This window comes from Micropterus salmoides, unplaced genomic scaffold, assembly GCF_014851395.1.
Source record: "Micropterus salmoides isolate LMB-PRFRI ecotype aquatic unplaced genomic scaffold, ASM1485139v1 Ms_hic_scaffold_15, whole genome shotgun sequence".
Taxonomy (NCBI): domain Eukaryota; kingdom Metazoa; phylum Chordata; class Actinopteri; order Centrarchiformes; family Centrarchidae; genus Micropterus; species Micropterus salmoides.
Genome location: NW_024040596.1, coordinates 18512634 through 18533459, shown reverse-complemented (window position 1 = coordinate 18533459; position 20826 = coordinate 18512634). Strand labels below are relative to the sequence as shown.

The 20826-nt window shown below is 40.4% G+C and overlaps 3 protein-coding genes across 3 annotated transcripts; 2 read left to right on the top strand and 1 right to left on the bottom strand.

Moving 5' to 3' along the window:
- The first annotated feature begins 284 nt into the window (after positions 1–284).
- Positions 285–4369, top strand: si:ch211-160b11.4 (cytadherence high molecular weight protein 1). Its single transcript, XM_038719832.1, has 6 exons — positions 285–392; positions 1195–2559; positions 2680–2768; positions 2895–3035; positions 3130–3235; positions 3368–4369. Exons 1-6 carry the CDS (start codon positions 356–358, stop codon positions 3433–3435), a joined length of 1806 nt encoding a protein of 601 aa, XP_038575760.1. The 5' UTR covers positions 285–355; the 3' UTR covers positions 3436–4369.
- Positions 4370–9280: 4911 nt separating this feature from the next.
- zgc:172067 (S-adenosylmethionine-dependent methyltransferase domain-containing protein) lies at positions 9281–14396 on the top strand. Its single transcript, XM_038719908.1, has 4 exons — positions 9281–9389; positions 9552–9715; positions 9792–9909; positions 13882–14396. The coding sequence occupies exons 1-4, from the start codon at positions 9281–9283 to the stop codon at positions 14277–14279; spliced, it is 789 nt and encodes a 262-aa protein (XP_038575836.1). The 3' UTR covers positions 14280–14396.
- Positions 14397–14482: 86 nt separating this feature from the next.
- On the bottom strand, positions 14483–19574 carry LOC119904271 (rhodopsin kinase GRK1-like). Its single transcript, XM_038720809.1, has 7 exons — positions 18629–19574; positions 17717–17844; positions 16766–16923; positions 16592–16675; positions 16043–16167; positions 15734–15935; positions 14483–15595 (listed from the first exon to the last, which is right to left on the bottom strand). Exons 1-7 carry the CDS (start codon positions 19325–19327, stop codon positions 15306–15308), a joined length of 1686 nt encoding a protein of 561 aa, XP_038576737.1. The 5' UTR covers positions 19328–19574; the 3' UTR covers positions 14483–15305.
- Between the last annotated feature and the right edge of the window lie 1252 nt (positions 19575–20826).

Genomic DNA, 20826 nt, shown 5'->3' with positions numbered 1-20826 from the left:
TAATTCTTTGAATTTTTCCCAGTTGTTTACTTCTTTGGAAGAGCCTTGATAATGTGAACTTTCTCCCCTCTTCATTATATTTCAGGGAAGGCCAAGAGGAAACAAAAGAGAAAAAAATATGGGCTTTTGACAAGATAAGGTATCAGGAAGGCTCTGTTTTATAACTTACAGAAAGAAAGCAGGAATAAAAGGGGTAGGACCTATGCTGTTCATAAAGATTAGGTGTACCCTAACAAAACACAGATAAATAGCAGTCGCAAAGGTGGTAAGGTGGTAATAACTCACTGGTACAAGGTGCATTTGACAGTCTGCAATCCTAAATACTGATCATACAGATTTTGTCATACACGTGACGATGAAGACACTGGCATTGCTCTCACTGAGCTTAGCAGGTAAGAGATTTCCTTAACATTTTTCTGGTGTGTGTTTCTACTTCTCTTGCTCTGTTAGATTTCACACATAGGTTCTGTTTTCCTGAACGCTCATCTCATCACTCTCATCATATACTGATCATTCATTATCATATTTGCAATTATTGTTCAAGATTTACAGCGGAAATGCTACACATGGCAAATAAATAGATAATTAAATCTTATTACATACTAATATTAATTAAATTGTCTTATTTCTTATTCATGTTGTCATTCCTGCTTTATGAAATGATGGGTGCTGGCATGAATAGATTACTGAACTGGCCCACCTGGCAGGGGCCAGAGGGTTTAGGGGGGGCAGATCTTCTGTTTGAAGTGACTCCAGACATTTTTTGTTGGAAAGTCAATCAAATTACTATAAAGAGACACAAAGTGACTATAAAAACTCAAATTGACTGCAAAAAGTCACAAAAACAACCTCAAAAAGATGCAAAACTACCACAAAGACAACAAACACAAAACAATCACAAAAAGAAGCAAAATGACCACAGAGAGATGCAGAACCACCACAAAGAAACTTAAAACAAATAGTTCCAAACCCAATACAAAGAGTTGCAAAAAGACCACAAAATGATCACAAAACTACAAACTTCACAGCCATTTCGTGCCTCTTTCAGTGTGTCCTGTTCTAATGTAGGAAGGGTAGGGGGCCTTCACATGTCTTTTGCTCAGAGTCCCACTGTCTCATAATCCATTCATGGGTACAGGCAAGAGAATCTTCCTTATTTTACCAGCTAATGTATTTTTTATCTTCTCTTTGCAGTGGCTCTGGGAATGCCACCATTTGCTCCAGGGGTAGAACAAAAACCTGTTTTGAATAAAGAAGAGCAGAGCCCTCTGCTGGGGGACTTGGTGCCTGAGCAGGGCCATGTGGTGGTGGAAGATCCTCTGCCACAAGTCAGGCTAGGCTCCAAGGAGCAGCAGGAAAAATTGGCCCCGGTGCCAGCTGACATGGAGCAGAGCCTGAATATGGTGGAACTAGAGGTTAAAGTAAAGCCAGATTTCAAAGCAGAGCCAGAGGTTAAGGTGGAGCAAGAGGGTAAAGAACACACAGAGGATAAGGTGGAGGAAGAGCTAGAAGCAGAGACCGAAGTTAAGGAGGAGCCAGATGTTAAGATGGAGCACGATGTTAAAGGGGATTTAGAGGTTAACCCAGAAATAAATCTGAATCCAGAAGTTATGGCTAAACTAGAGGTTAAGGTGGAGTCGGACAGTAAAGAAAACACAGATGTTAAGGTTGAGCAGGAGCTAAAAGCAGAGCCAGAAGTTCAGGAGGAGTCAGATGTTAAGGTGGATTTAGAGGCTAATGTGGACCCAGAAATAAATCTGAATCCAGAAGTTATGGCTGAATTAGAGGTCAAGGTTGAGCCAGAGGTTGAGGTGGAGCCAGAGCTCAAAGATGACCCAGACTTTAAGGTGGAATCAGAGGTTAAGGTGGACCCAGATGAGGCAACAGAGCCTGAAGAAAGGCCCCTGTTTAATGAGGAAGAGGTTCAAGAGGAGTTTCAGGTGCAAATGAGCCTTGAGCCAGAGTCTGAAACAGGCCGGGAGTTTGAAGAGAGGCACATTGACACAGAGGGAAAATATGAAATGGTGGGCGAGCCGATCATGGAGTTGGAGCCACTGGATGACAACAACATGTTTGAAGAGGAACTGGGCAATACGGAGCTGTCAGAGGTGGAAATGTCTATGAGGGCAGCAGTTCAGAATCAGTATCAACCCCTGCCAGAGGAGGAGGTTATGGGTGAGCAGGAGTATATTTTAAATGGAGAACCAATCATGGAACTGGAGCCTGAGGCGGGGGAAGACTCCTTTTTACATCAACAGGTCATGCAAGATGCCACTGTAATGGAAGAAGGGCCAGCACTGGACATTATGGGGCGGCGGATGCGATCTGTAGAGGAGTATTTTCCAAATGAAGAGGCTAGGATGGGGATGGAGCCTGGCAAACTGCAAGACTATTTGATGATGGAGGAACCAGAAACTTTCAGGGAGGAGCGGTTCTCTCCAGTCCTGGACGACAACCATGTGCTTGATGGAGATGCACAAATTGATGTAGCGCCTGTAAGAGAAAAAATGGATTTGACAAGGCAGGGAGTTAAAAACCCTGAAGAAGAAACATTATCAGGTAAAATGTAAATAAAATATTATACACAATATGGAGCAGAGGAATGGTTACATTGATTAAAAACTGTTTTCAGTGTTTACATGTTCATGTGACTGAAAATGTTGTAATTTCACCTTTCAGCCACAGGGCCGAGCTGTTATCCTGGTGTGGTACTTGAGAGGAAGTGTTACCAGTTCTTCCAGGGGCCAAAGAGGGCTGCAGATGCCCAGGTATTAACATGTTCTCCACTATCTCAAGTATTCACCATGAAATCTTTATAAAGTTAGACTTTTTTATCAACACTCAGCCGATAGTACATAATCCTCACTGTCAGTGTCTTCTCCATTTCATTGCAGTTATTCTGCCAGGAACATTTCCCTGGTGGCCACCTGGCTTCCATCACAAGCCCACACATCCACAGAGAGGTGATGAAGATGATGCTGCGGCAAAACGGGGAATATATACGCACCTGGATTGGAGGATTACGATACTTGGATGTACGTATGTTCAGTCAGCGAGTAGGGGGACGTAATTAAATATGCTGTGTTTGTATCTGGAGAATCACCTCATTAATACCCTGTTATCTGTCAGACGGGTCGCTTTGTCTGGTTGGATGGATCCCACTGGAGCTATGCTGATTGGCTGTCAGGGGAGCCCAACAACACAGCAGCTGTGGAGAACTGTGTGGAAGTGCTGGGTAGGAGTCAGATTGTTGTTTAAAGCTGAACTGAAAGCACACAGACACTTTTTTGTTTTACCTTTATGTTATGTTAACAGTGAAAATTGACCAGTGGGCCACTGGGTTTCTGATCTGCTGTTTGTCTTTCAGGGAATGGAAAGTTTAACGACTTCACATGCTGGGAACCTCAGGCTTTCATCTGCTCCCATCCTTATTAGTGAATGTACAGTGAGCTCTTTTCCCATATGCTTCTTTGTCTGATTTGATGTTGGATGAAGAGTTTGTTGCTTTTTTCTTCAGCTGTACAGTAAATCATATCTTGCAAAGCAAATGGATCAGCGGCACACAATGACTTAAAGCTTCTGAAAACTTATTTCCTCACTCAGCAATTATTGACTAATTGGATCCTACATTAACACAATGTTTTCTACCTAAATTAGGACTGCTATAGTTATTTCACATTGCGATTTCTGTAGAATTTTTCTCTGTGCTCATCTCACTGGTATCCCCCATCTTGACAACCCGCACAGTTGTGAATATTTCATAACATACAAGTTTAAATGAGATTAAGGCTTAAAGTTATACATAATTAAAGACATGGCTGCTTTGAGTGACAGATGGGTGCCCTCTCAAGTGGCTAGCTGCTAGGTGGTTCAGCAACAAGGCTTCAGTGGCCCGTCTCAGCTCTACCATTTGCCAATTTTTGGATTAGCCAGAGTCAGGCACTGTCAAGATGGCCTACATTGAGCTTCACAATGGCTTTTCAGAAACCAGTGGGTGACGTCACAGACACTAAGTCTGTGTTTTTTACAGTCTATGGTCAGAATCTGATTGACAGTTAGTGGTTTTGTTTCCAAATCTGAACAAACCACATCCACACAGCTGGGTTTATGAGTGTTAAAATCTTTATAAATAACACAGAGAGATATTTTTTTACTTTTATGTTGCTTATTTAGTCATGAATATTAACGTTATGGAGAAATACTTGAGATTTGAAGCTGAGTGTTCAGGGGCCTTAAAAGAGAAGAACACAATTCATGTAGTACTGGGACTCCTAAGCATCTTTTATATTATATTCTAATGTGGTTGTATTTGTTTCTGATAACAAGGTAATGTCCTGTAAATAAAAAAAACATGACATTTTGGACTTTAGCTTGTTGTGATTATTATCCATGTAAAATATATACTTAACTGCACTTAATTTAAGTGTACTTAGTATACTTTTATGTGCATTCAGGATTGATGTACTTGAAGTGCTTTGGTGCTATGGTACTTTTACATTTTTCCTTTAATAAAAAATATGCACTTTAACATTTTTATATGTATATTACATACATTTATACTTTTTAATCATTTAAATGTTATTCCTTATATTTATTTATTTTTAATCTTAAATCTCTTAGTCTAATTATTTTTATTGCACATTAGCCTTTAGCACATCAAATAGATTCTATATATTTTCTCCATATACTTACAATACATATTCTAGTCTACACTAAGTACCAACATGTGTATACATTTATTTTATATGGCATATTGTTAATAAATAAAGTACTTACATAACTTAACTTACATTTCATTGTGTTGTAAAATGACAATAAATGAACTTGAATACAATTTTTGGGTGTCACAAATAGCAAGTGCAGAATTCAAAGGACACTATTGAGTATAATTGAAATTTTTTTATTTAATTGAAACACCTGAAAAGGTGACTTTAGTAGATTCAAGCTTTACCCTCGGTTGCCAGTTTATAACACATACCTGGCTGAAACAAATGCAGTCTAATAAAACAGTCCTGCAACACATCCTACCTTCATGAAGTTAGTAAAGTTGTGGTGCTGTTTAATTGTAATGCATTATATAGATAGGTAGGCTATTATTTACACTACCTAGGCCTACTGAGTAGGTTCAACATATTAAAAACATCTTTCTGTATAATGCAATACAGCACCACAAACTACATCCTCCACAGTGATTAAATAGTTTAATCAACACTTCTCTAAAACTGTTTCAACAAAAGCTGAACATTATAACCTTCATGAAGGGAGGTTTTATTGCAGAACTGTTGTATTAGACTGCACTGGATTTAGCTAGATGTACCTCATCTCATTATACAACCTTGTTGTAAAATGCCAAATAGATTTACCTTGTACCTTGTTATAAACTATCCACTGTGTGTATAGTATATTCTCTCTCAGTTAGATTAGCACTGTTGGCCTGCGGCATGGGGCATTTTTTGAAGTTTAGGTGATGAGTGTTTACCAGGAAACAGTGACACAACCATCTGTCTGTCGGGTTTATCTAAACCGAGAAAGAGCAACCTGTTCTGTTGCCAAAAATCTTACATGGCGATAAAAGCTGTTCACACCCAGATTTCAGATTTCATGTTCACTGTCTGTAACATAGCTGGCTGGAAATGGACATGGTCAATACGGCATCTAGACTCATTAAATTCCAATCCTCACCTACCCTTTAAAATTACAGGAGCTTAGCGCCCATTAACTAAAATATTCACACACACATGCAGCTACTGTAAAGCCTGCCAGGACTCACATGTTGTTGTGTGTGACTGTGACTCATTTTCCACTAGCCCACAACCTTAGCCTGACCTTTGGATGTGGAGGTGAGGATTACCAACTGACTGGCAGCTCTTTATCCTTCTGTTTGAATTGCTTACCCATCCACATATACATACATCCACCACCACCACCACACACACACTCATTCACTAAAATGAATATTCAAATTATACAATAAGACATTGTTTGATAAATACAGTCTTTGGCACATGTGAGCCTTGCAGATTCTCCATTGTTCACCTACCCGGAAAAGTGACTTTTGCTGGATTTAAGAGATCACAGTTGAAGGTACATTTCAATTCTATTACTGGAGAGATATCTCCAGTAGCTTTGCTGTACTTTGCGTGGGTACAAAATCATATTTTTAGACTCGGTACATAATCATATCTGGTTTGTTGTCCTCAGTTGAATAATAAAATAAACAGGGGAGTATTTTGGCAAAACAAGAAAGTATGCACAATATGTAATTCATCAGCAGTGATTGATTAATGAAAAAGAGACTGGTGGATTCATGGTGTGGAGATCCTGGTGCTCTGGAAATCCCCTAATACCTTGACTGCTTATTAGGGTTGCTGTTTAGATGAGAGTGACTCAGTGTTGCTGCTTGCCATCTGTCAGTTCAAGTCATTTCCTAGCTTCATGCAGCACAACCAGTTGTTTGCTGGCTTGTGTGTGTGTGTGTGTGTGTGTGTGTGTGTGTGTGTGTGTGTGTGTGTGTGTGTGTGTATTCACGCACAGAGGCTGTGCCATACAGCTCTGCTCGAATACCACTATATCCATGCTCAGTTGTTTGCATCACAGGCCGGACTCTGACAGTGGAATAAAAACAGATGGTAGACCATGTTTAAATCACTGCCTTTAATAGTGCAGATACATACCAGCACTAATCTGTGTCCTTTTGTGAATGTTACTGTTCATGGCAGCTCCATAAAAGACAAACACAACTTTTGAAACACTCTCAAATAATTCCTTAACAGTCTGTGGTCAGGTTAAGACCCACTTTTAGGAGATGTGTTCCAGTCAGGTGCAAAATAGCACCAGCCACCAGCCAAATGCTGGTTAAATATGCAAATAGATGCTAGATTTACTTCACTCACCAGCCAAAAAACAATGATAATCTTTTGAGTGGCTGATATACTTTCACCAGCATTCACTAGCCAAAACCATCAAGTCTGCATTGATTTATTGTCAAAGTGACATAGTGTGCTATGGCAATTTAAATGGTTGATTGATTGATTGAAAAATTATGATCTGTGTTACCACATAACAATAATGTATCTTGAAGCAGACTTGGTGTCCACTGTAAAAGATAACACAACTCGAAAGTCCCTGGATGAGACTTCAAAGTTTCAAAAGTCTGCTTATTGAATTTTATTTCATGAGAAAATAGATGCAAACAAGTGGTTGATTAGATTGGAAGGAAAAGTTAAACCACTGAAACACTAGTCCAATCACGGACACTTGGCATATGTTGTTTTTCTCTTGTCACACTAGGGGATTGAATGAATGTTATTATAATTTTTCTTTTGGCTGAAGGAATGGTAGTTTTTGGGAAAGCAGGGGAGAGCTTTTAATATTATACTTACTTTATTCTTATATGTATACTGTCTCTGTATCAGCATTTTATTGTATGTGTCATTGGTGGCACATATTAGGAGTTTGCAACGTCCATGGCTCAAATCTGGTTGCATCTCTCCACTATCGCTATTTAATAAAGGTATAACATGCCCAGAAATATACATTTTAAATCTGGGTACACAACAGAAAACATTAATGACCCTGGGAGAGCCTTGCTTTTTTTTGTTTTTATAAAGTGAATTGTAAGGTTCAGCTCCCCTTACCACCCCAGTAATTTTGATACGGCCCCTAAAATAGTTTTCCAGTTCACACACACAATCCCCTCTGTGTTGCTTCTATGGTTGGTTGACCATTATGGTTGAAGTCCAGTGTGTTTATGTGAATCACAGTAGGACCTGGAGGGGAGGACGAAGACAGCAGGTTAAGAGATAGCGCATGTTAGGCAGATGAGGAGGGTATGGATAAATGCTTGATAAAGGTATTAAAGGTGGAAGTGTCAATTTAGGGTTAGGTATAGATCTTCCTCACTCTCCTGATTGCATTATACATTACCACTATTTTGCTTGGAGCATGACAGGCGGCACATCCATCTCCTACACCCACAGACAGATCTGTTCATAACCCTCCAATGGATAAACATAAATATGTACATTTAATTTAATACATGTTCTAAAATGTTTGCATGCCCCTGCTGTCCTACATCCGTCCGCTTAAAGCCAGATGTCTGGTTCATTAAGGATAAGAGGAGAGAATAATAAGAAAGCTTTGCAGATGTTGAGAAACATCCTGTGTGGAAACAAAATGCTGGACCGGATTTTAAAGCTACAAAAGTATACAGTGATATGCACCCTCACAACAAGGGTTGATGTTAAAGCACTGGGAGGGGTGAGGTCGTGAGGATAGTTCATCTCTGTCAGACATTATAAATCTGTCTCTCAAATCTGGCCGTCAGAGACCCCAAACACCCCTGCCTCGCTCAGGGGTGTGTCACTATAAACACAGGAACACAGCAGAGAGACGTGCAGACACAAAGAGAAAAGGGGAACAACAGACAGCTGCATCAAACAGGTATGTTTCACACATTCCGAAGAGCAACATATTTAAATGTTTTGGCTTTTTCAAAACTTTTTCATTGAATGAGATGAACCTTCACATACTTCAGATGGCATAATAATGATAATTATTTTTAAATCATATCAACTAGTGCTCATATTTGCATGGAGGTCCAGTTGAATGTGATGTGAATCTGAGGTAAAGAGCAACCCGATGTGTCCACCGTATCCCTGTTTGAAGCCTGTTGACCTGGGGGTTTAGCTAGCTGTGGGCTCCAGACCGGAGTCCAATAACAGCCAAAGGGACTAGTGGACAAAATCTAGTCCATCCTGAATCCATTCCAACTTTAACTAAGCTTAAAATAACTCACAAACACATAAATCATTTAAGAAGCACACTAAAAATAAAACAAAATTCCTAGCCAGAGAATCTGCAACAATACAAATTTGTTTGTCATCATCCAAATAATTGCAAAATAAAGATTTGCAGCTCATCAACACAGCTGATAGGCCTAATAAAACACTAAGCAGAAATTGCAGTGAATGCATTTTTAATTATGTGAGACACTGATAACTTTAATGCATACTCATACTACAAAATATAATATGCACATAGAGAAAGACACTATTGAATTGCATTATGAGAAATGTAGAATCCAGTGTTTTTTTTAGCTTGATATCCTGGCCTCTGTGTCATCAATTTTGACCATTCTTTATCTAATCTGTCTCTTGTGAGTCTTTGTTGGGGTACCCCTTTAAGATGTATTAATAATAACTAAAATCTACACTGTAATGACACTCATGTCACACAAAAACATATTAAACTACTTTCCCTTAAACAGTATTTCGTGGTCATGGAGAAATCGTCCACAGTCAGCCAACCTGTCCCACAGAAGCAAAAGGAGGTGGATGATGACAAACAGGATGGGAGACTGCAGGTGGAGCAGGGGACCACAGATGAGGGTAACTTTGGATTGAACACTCAAGAGTATGTTTATTTTATTCTGCCCTACCATCTCTAGTTTCTGTATTACAGTTTTCCGCAAAGTAGATTTGTTACGCTGATCAGTACCGTAAGTCTGCAGAACTGTAACCTGACTCTTCATGTAACACTCTCCTCTACAGCGTTAACAGACCAAAAAGCGATGGCAGGAGAGGCTTTGAACAGGAGGAGCATCTGGGAGCCAAGTGTGTACTACGCGCTGGGAAAGGAGTCTTTCTATTTTGCTGGTCATGACATCAGCATCCGCGAGTCTATGGATTCTTATGGTGCTCTGATCTGGCCTGGGGTATGCTCTGCCATGACTGTGTGTACATTTTCTGACCTGGTTGTTGTAAATGTGATAATGACAATTTATTTTGTAGGCGATAGCTTTGTGCCAGTTCTTGGAGAATAACCAGCAACAAGTGAAGCTGATGGACAAAGCAGTGCTGGAGATTGGGGCTGGGACTGGTTTGCTTTCAATAGTGGCCAGTCTGCTTGGTGAGTCACTTTGCACTTTACACAATATGTATTGTATGTATGAAACAATAACATTGTCCACAAGCATGTCTTATCACTGAAGTCCTAAGTAATAACATAACTCATAAACAGGCTTTTTGCCAACTTTAAAGCCTTTACATACAAGTTGACAGTTATAATTAATAAAGAAATTAGCATTAATGATGACAGTTTCATAAAAGTTGCTATTTTGAATTTCTTACTTGAGACATACTTAGAACAGACATGGTACTCTTTTCTTGTGCTAGCAGAAAGGCCATGAAGGGTTCATTGCTGTGGGTGCATAAATATGCACTGAATATTTTATTGGTATCTGCTCATCTTCTGTGCAAAAAGTACATTTTGGCTGGCAGAACTCAGGAAAGCGTCACTAAAACATTGGGAGTCATTGTCTGAGGACTATCCACCCACATCAAATTTTTTGCATCTCAAACAGGCAGCTAGCTGCAAAGATATCCTGACAGACAGAGTTATGATGGGACTGATATCGCTGTCCTTTGGTGCTTCCAACAATCATGTAGTGGAAATATGAGTGTAATTTTATTCCCTATTAAATAAAATGTCTATTCTCACAAAGGCAATTATTGAAACTCTCTTATTGAACTGTTTTCGCCTCATTCCCCTGCCTCTATCAATAGACATATCCATGAAGTTACACTTATTCTTTCCAAAGCACGTCAACACATTACTGACCTTCCAAACTAACCTAGTTTAAAGACTGTCTTCACTTTAAAAACGCAGCTGGTCTGGCCAAGATAATTTTGTTTTGGGCTTTGTGAGAGGATCAAGATCCAAGTGAAGTCATATACTATTGGTAATAACTTCAAAGTGGAAGTGTTATCATCAAATTTATGATTTGAGTTAACACCTCTAGTCAGCATTTTTTAAACTATAAAGACAAACCTTTTATTTATTGGCACTTCATTGGCACATTGGCAGTTGTTCTGTTATATATTATATATTCTGTTTTTTATATTCTATTTTTATATTCTGTTGATTATATTATTTATTCATTCATTCAGTATTTGTATAAAGTTAACTCGTTGCTGCTGTCTGTTTTAATTGATATTTGTATGCTAACAGTCTGAGCTACTGGAAGGGAATTAATGAAGTACCTATCTACAGTGGGGGAAATAAGTATTTGACCCCTTGCTGATTTTGCAGGTTTGCCCACTTACAAAGAATGCAACGATCTATAATTTTAATCATATGTACATTCTAACAGTGAAAGACAGAATCCCAAAGAAAATTCCAGAAAATCACATCATATGAATTTATTAAAATTGATAACCATCTGATGAGGAAAAACAAGTATTTGACCCCCTGGACAAACAGCATGTTAATATTTTGTAGAAAAGCCATTATTGGCCAGCACAGATGTCAAACGGTTTTTATAGTTGGTGACAAGGTTTGTGCACATTTTGGCAGGGATGTTGGCCCACTCCTCCCTGCAGACAGCCTCCAAATCATTCAGGTTCCGAGGTTGTCGCCTGGCAACTCGAATTTTAAGCTCCCTCCAAAGATTTTCAATTGGATTCAGGTCTGGAGACTGGCTAGGCCACTCCAGAACCTTGATGTGCTTCTTCTTCAGCCACTCTTTTGTTGCTTTGGCGGCGTGCTTAGGGTCGTTGTCGTGCTGAAACACCCATCCTCGACCCATCTTCAGCTCTCTCACTGAGGGAAGGAGATGTTGGTCCAGAATTCCACGATACATGGCCCTGTCCATCCTCCCCTCAATACGATGGAGTTGTCCCGTCCCCTTGGCTGAAAAGCACCCCCAAAGCATGATGTTGCCACCACCATGCTTGACGGTGGGGATGGTGTTCTTTGGGTTGTACTCTGTTCTTTGCCCTCCAAACACGACGAGTTGAGGCCAAAAAGTTCTATTTTGGTCTCATCTGACCACATCACCTTCTTCCATGCCTCTTCTGAGTCGTCCAGGTGGTGAATGGCGAACTTCATGCGGGCCTGTACATGTTTCTTCTTGAGCAGGGGGACATTGCGTGCGCTGCAGGATTTCAATCCATGACGGCGTAGTGTGTTACCAACCGTTTCTTTTGTAACTGTGGTCCCAGCTGCCTTCAGTTGATTCATCAGTTCCCCCCTTGTGGTTTTGGGATGATTCCTCACCGTTCGCATGATCAGGGACACCCCACGAGGCGAGATCTTGTGTGGAGGCCCAGACCGAGGGAGGTTGGCGGTGGTGTGGTGCTTCTCCATTTCCTGATAACTGCACCGACAGTTGATCTTTTCTCTCCAAGTTGCTTTCCGATTCTCTTGTAGCCCATCCCAGCCTTGTGCAGATCAACAATCTTGTCCCTGATGTCCGTAGAAAGCTCTTTGGTCTTGCCCATGGTGGTGATGTTGGATGCTGGTTGTTTGGGTGTTGACAGGTGTCTTTTATACAGGTAACGAGGTGAGGCAGGTGTATTTGATGTAGATAATTGGTTGGGATTGGGGCTGTGTCTTAAAGAAAGACTAACTGGCTTGTAGGAGCCAGAATACTTGCTGTTTGGTAGGGGGTCATATACTTGTTTTGCCTCATCAGATGGTTATCAATTTTTATAAATTCATATGATGTGATTTTCTGGAATTTTCTTTGGGATTCTGTCTTTCACTGTTAGAATGTACATATGATTAAAATTGTAGATTGTTGCATTCTTTGTAAGTGGGCAAACCTGCAAAATCAGCAAGGGGTCAAATACTTTTTTCCCCCACTGTATCTGTGTATTAAAAGGATAAGGCTGGAGTTATTGTATCATTTCAACAAGTCCCATGAAAAGACCAAAACCAACAATGTGTTAATCTGTCTCCTTCTGACTTACTTACTCTGCCTGTGGCTCTCAGACCCAAGCCCAGTGGCTACTACTGAAGACGAGATTATTTTAGTGCCTGTTTTCTCATCATGTAACCCACAGCACATGGTGGCTGGCTATAGTTTCAAGGTTAAAGAGTTTGTTCAGTGGTGTAAGGACCATCATCATTTAAATACTAATACAAGAGAAGAAATTATTTTGGACTGTCCATGTGAATTCTGTAGGCACTTGGATTCAACAGTGATTCAACATCTTGAGAAGACTCAGGGTGTTTTGGGGATCATTTCTCCCTCCAAATGTTTTTGAAAAGACATTAGTACAAACTGCTCTCATCAGGTAGGTACTATTGGGGTCCATTAAATAGAGGAAAATATTCCTGAATAGGCATAAAAACTCTTTCATCCCTCCATCAGTGAATCTTCTAAACTCGGGACATAAGGAGGATGCGAAATGAGAGGCTGTGTTGCTGTGTTGTATGTACTGAATGCACTTGTGTGTTACTGCACAATAATTGCATGCATTTTTTATGTGGTAGCGTTTATGTCCACAACAAGTTTCCATGGGGACAATTCAAGTCATTTTGAATCTTGATCTATCTTCTCAAAATGGTGAGACAAAGATTTTACATTTTTATTTTTTTGTTCACCGTTGTTTAGCGCGTTGCAAGCTAACATTTGCCAGTTAGCACTAAACACTAACTACAGCTAAGGCTATTGGGAATGTCATAAATTGTTATTAAAAGTGTTTTTGTTAAATGAAAATGCTGAAAAGTTAAAGGGTCACCAAAGTTTTTATGATTCACCCTGAAGTGAACAGAACCAAATTTCAGAGCAATCCATCCAGTAGTTATGGAGACATTTTAACTTAAAACCAGAAATGTCAACATCATGGTGACGCTACACAGAAAGTCAGGATCACCAAAGTCATTAGGTTTCATCTTCTGACAGCACATTCTCTTTTCAATATTTCATGGCAAATAATTGTTGAGATATTTCAGTATGGACCAAAGTGGTGGACAACTGACAGACCGTGACTGCATTCCTACCGTTAGCGGTTAGCATGGGCTAAAATGGGGTGTATAGCCTAGATTTTCCTATCTGTATTTCAACTACCTTGTTGTTTCTTTACTCTTTTCCAGGTGCTTGGGTGACAGCTACTGACCTGCCAGACATCCTGTCAAATCTGACCTTTAACCTAATGCGGAACACCAAGGGCCGGTCCCGCTACACTCCTCAGGTGTCGGCCCTTACCTGGGGTCAGGACCTGGAGCGACACTTTCCCTACCCGTCCTACCACTACGACTACGTGCTTGCAGCTGATGTAGTCTATCCCCACGACTACCTGGAAGAACTGCTGAAAACCATGCGACACTTTTGCCGACCAGGAAGTCAAACAATGCTGCTGTGGGCCAACAAGATCCGCTTCCAGTCAGACTTGAGGTTCACAGAGTGCTTTAAGAGCAGTTTCAACACCACCTTGCTCATTGAGCTCCCACAGCAGGAGGTGAGGATATACAAGGCCACAGCAAAGGAGTGATGGAGGAGCTTCAAGGGTGGAAGACGACGCAAAAGGATTTGTGTTTGGTTTTGTTTTTTGAGGGAAAAAAGGAAATTCCATTTTCCACTTGCTGATTTAAGTCAATGTAGAGAAAAGTCTGGTTTTGTGTCTTTACACAACATTCCTGGAAAGTGCTGTAACTGTTCTGAAGCAGAAGGCAAAAATGAAGCTCCTGACTCAAATTTCTATTTCAATAAGCTATTTTATTTGCCAGTAACTTTTATTTGCCAGTAACTTTTCATACATTTGATGTCTGACTTTATTCCACTTTTGCTAAACAATTTGTTTTGAAAATTAAATTGATTTGCTGTTAAAATTATCTATATTCAAATTTGTCTCAACGACACTACATAAACCTTTATGAAAGGTTGGCTATTTGTGCAGGGAGTCAATGATGAATCATGAAATAAACATAAGAAAATATTTTCCAAAATCATGAAACTTTGCGTTTCTGTTGTCTTAGCTTTTAGTATTTCAACAGCAGCAATTCAATTAGCTGTGTATAGTCAAAACTAAGGACAGTAAACTCATAAATGAACAGAATCACTTTTCATTAAATGGCATACACTCTAAAGGAGCACATTTACCATATAAACATTTTTACATGTTCAACATGTCACTTAGCACCAAACATACCACAAAACTAAACTTCTGCTTAAAAAAGTGACTTCAAATGCATTTTAAATCTAAAAGCATTACAATGATTTAACACATGCACACACAAAGAGAAGAAATTAAACAGAGAGAGAGAGGGGACAAAGACGATGAATACTTTCTTTTTTTCCAAACTAAATTTATGCTTAAGCCCATTCCAGGTTGAAAATCCACCTCCATTCTGTTGTTTCCTGCACTCACCAATAAAGGTTTAGAGTCTCAGTCTGACACTTTAATCAGAAAAGAGACTTGTGTCTGTCCTGAGTATTTGAGTCCTCATGCCACATGTTCTAGAAAACTACAAGTCTGTACACTGTATGGTTGATGTATTTTTAAGGTGTTTCAATGACTCTACGATATGCAGCAGGTTGATGACTTTGGCTGCTCTAGTATGGACTCCCTGCGGAGGTCGTTGGGGATGCTGCCTTCAGGACCCCAAACGTTGAGCTCTCCATAAATGCCCATGTCGATCATCTCCTCTTGCCAGGGGATGGGGATGTTGCCTGAGGAGAACTCGTCAAAAAAGGTCTTGTCAGGATCATCCAAGGTCACTCCCTTCACTGAGGAGAAAGCCCCAACGTCATCCAGACTTTTAGCGTACACCACTTTAGGGTCAGGGACAAAAGGAGGAGGTAGAATACCTGGAATGATGTGTGAAATAGAAATTAAAATCTCATCAATATGCTTTTTTATTTTGAAAAAAGTGCTTATTCATACCAATGTTTATTTAAACTTCTTGAAGTGAGACACAACCCTGAACAAGATCAGAAAGGTGGTACCTGCATTCAGTTTCCTCCAGTTGATGCCACTGAAAAATGGGTGCGCTCTGATCTCATCGCAGCATTCATTCTTAAAACCCATCCTCTGATTTACTTCTTTGGCTAGAAGGCCATCACAGAGGGACTTTGTATTCGCACTGAAATTCTCTGGATATTCCACCACCCGGGTCAGCATGCGCTCTTTCATCTCCTCACGTTCAACCTAAACAGGAGACAAGTATTCTTAACTGTCATCCCCTCATTTAGTTCTCAAAGTTAGCCATTTTGTTTAAAGGATAAAGCCTCAAGGTTTGATAAATGGCCACTAACCTTTTCCCCCCTGTTTCTGAATGGGTTCTTAGCAGCCATGAACTCAAACAGTGTCACTCCCAGAGTGAAGTAGTCGACAGAATAGTCATACTTCTCTCCTTTCAGCATCTCTGGAGACATGTAGCCTGCAAGTACCAAAAGAAAAATCTGATCATAAAGAGTATGGTCTAGACCTGCTCTATATGAAAACTTAAGGAACTATATAAATACAATTTAAGTGAAATAAAGGTACAGTGTAGTGATTGTAATCCAATACACTTTTCGTTAAATTTAGCAAATATTCCTTCGCGGTTTGTTAGCTCACTGTTTTGTGTGTTATGAAAAAAACTCTGATTGTCTTACACAGCCTGGGGTCTGCAAATGGAAAACAAAGAAAGTGGTGTGGACCTTGCCACGCAACATTGTTCCAGCAAATCAGGAACAGGGGACATTAGTGCTAGTACACACGAAGGATGGGGGGAGGGGGGTATTGGGAGAGAGGGGTCTATATTTGTTTGACAGTTGAGTTCAAATATTAGTAACTGCTTAATAGATACAAATGAGACCCACCTGGTGTCCCAGCATATCCTTTGGTCATTGTTTTTCCTTCTTTTAGCTCCACAGCAAGACCCAGGTCAGATATGCGCACGTTCCCTGGTGGACAATGTACATACATCTATTTAGCTATTAATTGCACATGGACAATGGCATTTTTACCCCTAGTGTTTGGCTCAAAATGATTACCATCATTATCTAGCAGCACATTTTCTGGTTTGAGATCTCTGTAGATGATTCTTTTCTGGTGGAGGTGCTCCAAGCCTTGGATGATCTGAGCAATGTAAAAACAGGCTCTGGGCTCATCAAACCCTGGGTTGTTCTCATCCACCAGGTAGATATGGTACCTTCAGGGAACACAAAACAGGTGAGGTTTTGCTCCATTGTGTATGAAAAGGTACATTATCTGTATATATTTGCAGTATTACATATATACAGGTTGCCAATATGTTATTGGTACAAGGGTTTTACAAATGTCAATTACGCATACTACCATTCTGCTGTTGTAATTATGCTGCACTTTTGTTTTTAATCTACAAATCTCCCTTACAACGGTGCTTTTTAAAAGGAACCACCCAGGGATATTCTTGTGATCAAAATGAAGTCCTGGCCCTGTGTCTCTTGAGAATAACTTCTATAATTTGCATAAAGCCTGCAGTCAAGTGTCTCTTCAATAACATGCGCCTTCTCTCATGAACGTTACTGAGATACTGTAACTGATTGACATGCTGTTTCCACATGCGTATGTCTACTAACATACAACACTTAAGCTGTTAAAAGCAACCAAATGCGCATTCCATTACATATAATCCATCCCACTGTAAAGACGATATAGTTAGGAACTGTCAGTCAGGGATGAATTGTGGCCCATTTGGGCAATCGCAAAATTTATTCCTATCTAGTGTCATAGCTGACTTATTACATCGCTGTCAAATCAGCCTTTTGGTCAACTGCACTCCTTCTGTTGGCAATCTAGTTATTGAAAAGGTGTTGTGGAGGAATATTGTTCTATCTAACCAAATTACATAGAATGTAATTAAAACAGCAACACTGTAGTGAAGGGATGAGGAATGTCTGTTTCTTCCGTGAGTCTGTACATGTTTGTACTTTGAAATAGAGAGAGTCAGAATGTGAAGTTACTTGAGGTCTCCTCCATTCATGATGGTCATGACCAGACAAAGTTCTTCCTTTGTCTGGAAGGCGTACGCCAATGACACAATGAAGCGACTGTGAACCCTCGCAAGAATCCTCTTCTCAACCATCGCCCCCTACAGGAGAAAGTTAGGATAGACAATTTTGAAAAACAATAGGTGCATTGACATTTTTTAAAAGAGAAAAACAAAACTACAGGGGCTTTTCTTCCATCTGGGTGAAGTGAAATGTGCTGAAAGGCATTAAAGTGAATTTCAAAGAATGACCTCAGACAAATCAAGGGCAAGATATAACTGTGCCAAGAAGTTCCATTCAGAAGGGCTTTCCACAAAAGCTCCCAGTAATCACTCTATCCCTGTCTCAGTTGTTTAATACTGCAGGCTAAAGCCAAATGAGACAGAGGCAGGGACAAAGATGATTAGCACCATCGCAGTCTGCTCAGCGCAGGGCACTTTCTCTGGAGCATAAAGCCAGCCAAAATACCTTTTTTAATCAAATCACTACATGCATCAAGGTCTTTGTTTCCCTGAAATCTCATGCAAGGAAATGTGATAATACTGTACTCATGCATTCTGACCATCAAAATCATTCCCACATTAGAAACCTACTTTACTTTGAATATATTACTATTTCACTGATTCAGAGAACTTCTATTTGCTGCAGGGTTATTAACAAAAATGTAAACACTGAAAATATTTGGCATTTCAAACTGTGAAGTGCCCAAACCCTGGAGCATGGGTTTCAGTTTGTCCTCCATCTTATGTATGGGCACAGCTGATGAACAGAATCAATGTGCAGTGCGTTTTAAAACTATGTCTAATAAAAAGACTGACAGACAGGAAACTATGCTGCAAAAGAATAAAGGGAGCATATTATTAAGAGTGACAACTGTTCTCTCACCTCATAGCCTTTCCTCTTCTTCAGTCTCTTCTTGTTGAGTTTCTTACAGGCATACAGTTTTCCTGTGGCTTTCGTCTGACAGGCAGACACTTCCCCAAACCCACCTTTCCCCAGCACACGGAAATCTAGGAACCAGTCTGCATCCATGGGCTGCATCTCCAGCCACTTCCACTGCAGGAACCTCTTCAGATACATGCTCTCCAGGAAGAAAGTGTAGGGGGCGGCCCGCAGATAGTCCAACGTCGTGGTCAATGCTGCAGCAAACAAATCATCTGCTACAGCCTCCTGGCCTTCCTTCACCTTCACTATGATGTCCTCAGGCAGGAACGGGCAGTAGTGTTTGGCAGAGGGGTCCATGTAACGCTGGACAATCTTTGAGGCCTTCTTCACCCTTTCAGAATCCTCCGCCATGTCATAGTCCTCGATGTCTTTCCACAAACGGCAAGCCCCATGATACTCTTGATTAGCATTCAAGAATTCCCTAAAGAGGCGTTTGCCAATAGGCTGCTCCACGCAGACTGAGTCAAAGGCCAAATCCAGGGTGTCCCTCAGGCCCTCACACACAGTGATGTGGGGCAGTTTGAGGCGAGAATGGTACTTCTTATCCCGGGCTGCTGCTGGGTTAGAGCCATCGATGCTCCCACGAGCATTGATGTAAGCAGAATTTGCTACCACTGTGGTCAGTCCTCCGATATCCATGTTGAGGGTAGATGACTGTTAAGCAATGCAGAGAGGGGACATTGCAAAGAGAAACCAGAGGCAGAGGATAAATGGCGCCCGCTAATGTGCAAGGGTGAGGTAGTAACAGGATGAAGCAAAGGTAAGAAAACAGGAGACAGATCACAGAGTAGTGGCAGAGGGAGCATGAGAGAGGAATGGGACCTTGAGGCTGGTGTCTCAACTAGATCCCAATACACTGTGCGCGCTGTGCTACCCTCAGACACACACACCTGAGTCAACACCTTTCAGTAATCCATTAACACCCTTATGCCCCAGACCAAGTGTGCAAGCACATGCGAGAGAACACAGGCAGCATATGCAGCTGGACTGTCACCACTCAATCAACTGGCAAGCACCAATTAGCAGTGGGACTGTAATCAAGCAAGTTGCTAAGAATTAAAAGGAATCCTGTTTATGGTTAACTCGGAGGCCTAGCGATAATTTCAATATATTGGTGTATGTCCCCCCCCATACATCTTATGTTAAAATAAATAACGCTGTAAAGTGTAAAATATTAAAGAATGGGTTCAAATGTTTCAATTATCTCTCAGTGACATGCCAGTAAGGATGATTGGTTGCTGTAATTCTTCCTCCTATCCATATTGGCCACAAAGAGACCTTCATCTTGTGATGTGGAACATAATCCAGCATTAGTTCAGTGTAAAGTTACATTTTTCAGCTTAAGTGAATGAGGCATTGGCAGTCTGAGTTATACAAATCAAGGGTTTATCTTCCAGAACTACTCTTTATAATACCAACTCACTGCTTTGTGTCACTATCCCTCTGCCACAGCTCTGCAAAGAAACACAGTGGAAGCATGATTTTGCTGTAAAAAGACTAACTTTGGAAGATACACACTTGATTTGACTGACTCTGGCAAAGCCTTATATTCATTTTAATTAAACTGATTTTACACAGAACCAGGACTGTGGATTTTGTCCCACATTGCAGACAGTGAAATCTAGAAATTTGTGGCCAATATGGAAAGGAAGAATCATTCCAGCGACCAATATCCCTTTCAATGTACAAATAGGCACATCAGTTTTGTTTTAATGAAAATATCAGAACCTTCCCATTAACGTGCAAATGATTGAGAAGAAAAGGAGTTTAAATATCAGACTTTAAATTAATTAAACAGACATCGACACTGAAAAGAACCAGTTCAGTGCCTGCAGCATGTGCTTCATTTAGGTCCTTCTAGGTTCTCCATGTCAAAAACATTTGCACCTCATTCAAATAGAGGGCCCAGTCTTAATATCAGCACCTGCCCTTGTTAATCTGCCACAATGTACAGAAATTAAAAGCCGACAGACAACGGTAGCATAATATAAAAGACCAATGACATGGTGAGCAAAGGAGCATATAATCAATTGTTCTCACCTCATAGATATCCTCCTCCCAAGTATCTAACATGTAGTTTTTCCTCTGGCTTTCCTCTGACAAGCAGACACCTCCCTTTAATCCAAACCCACCTTTCT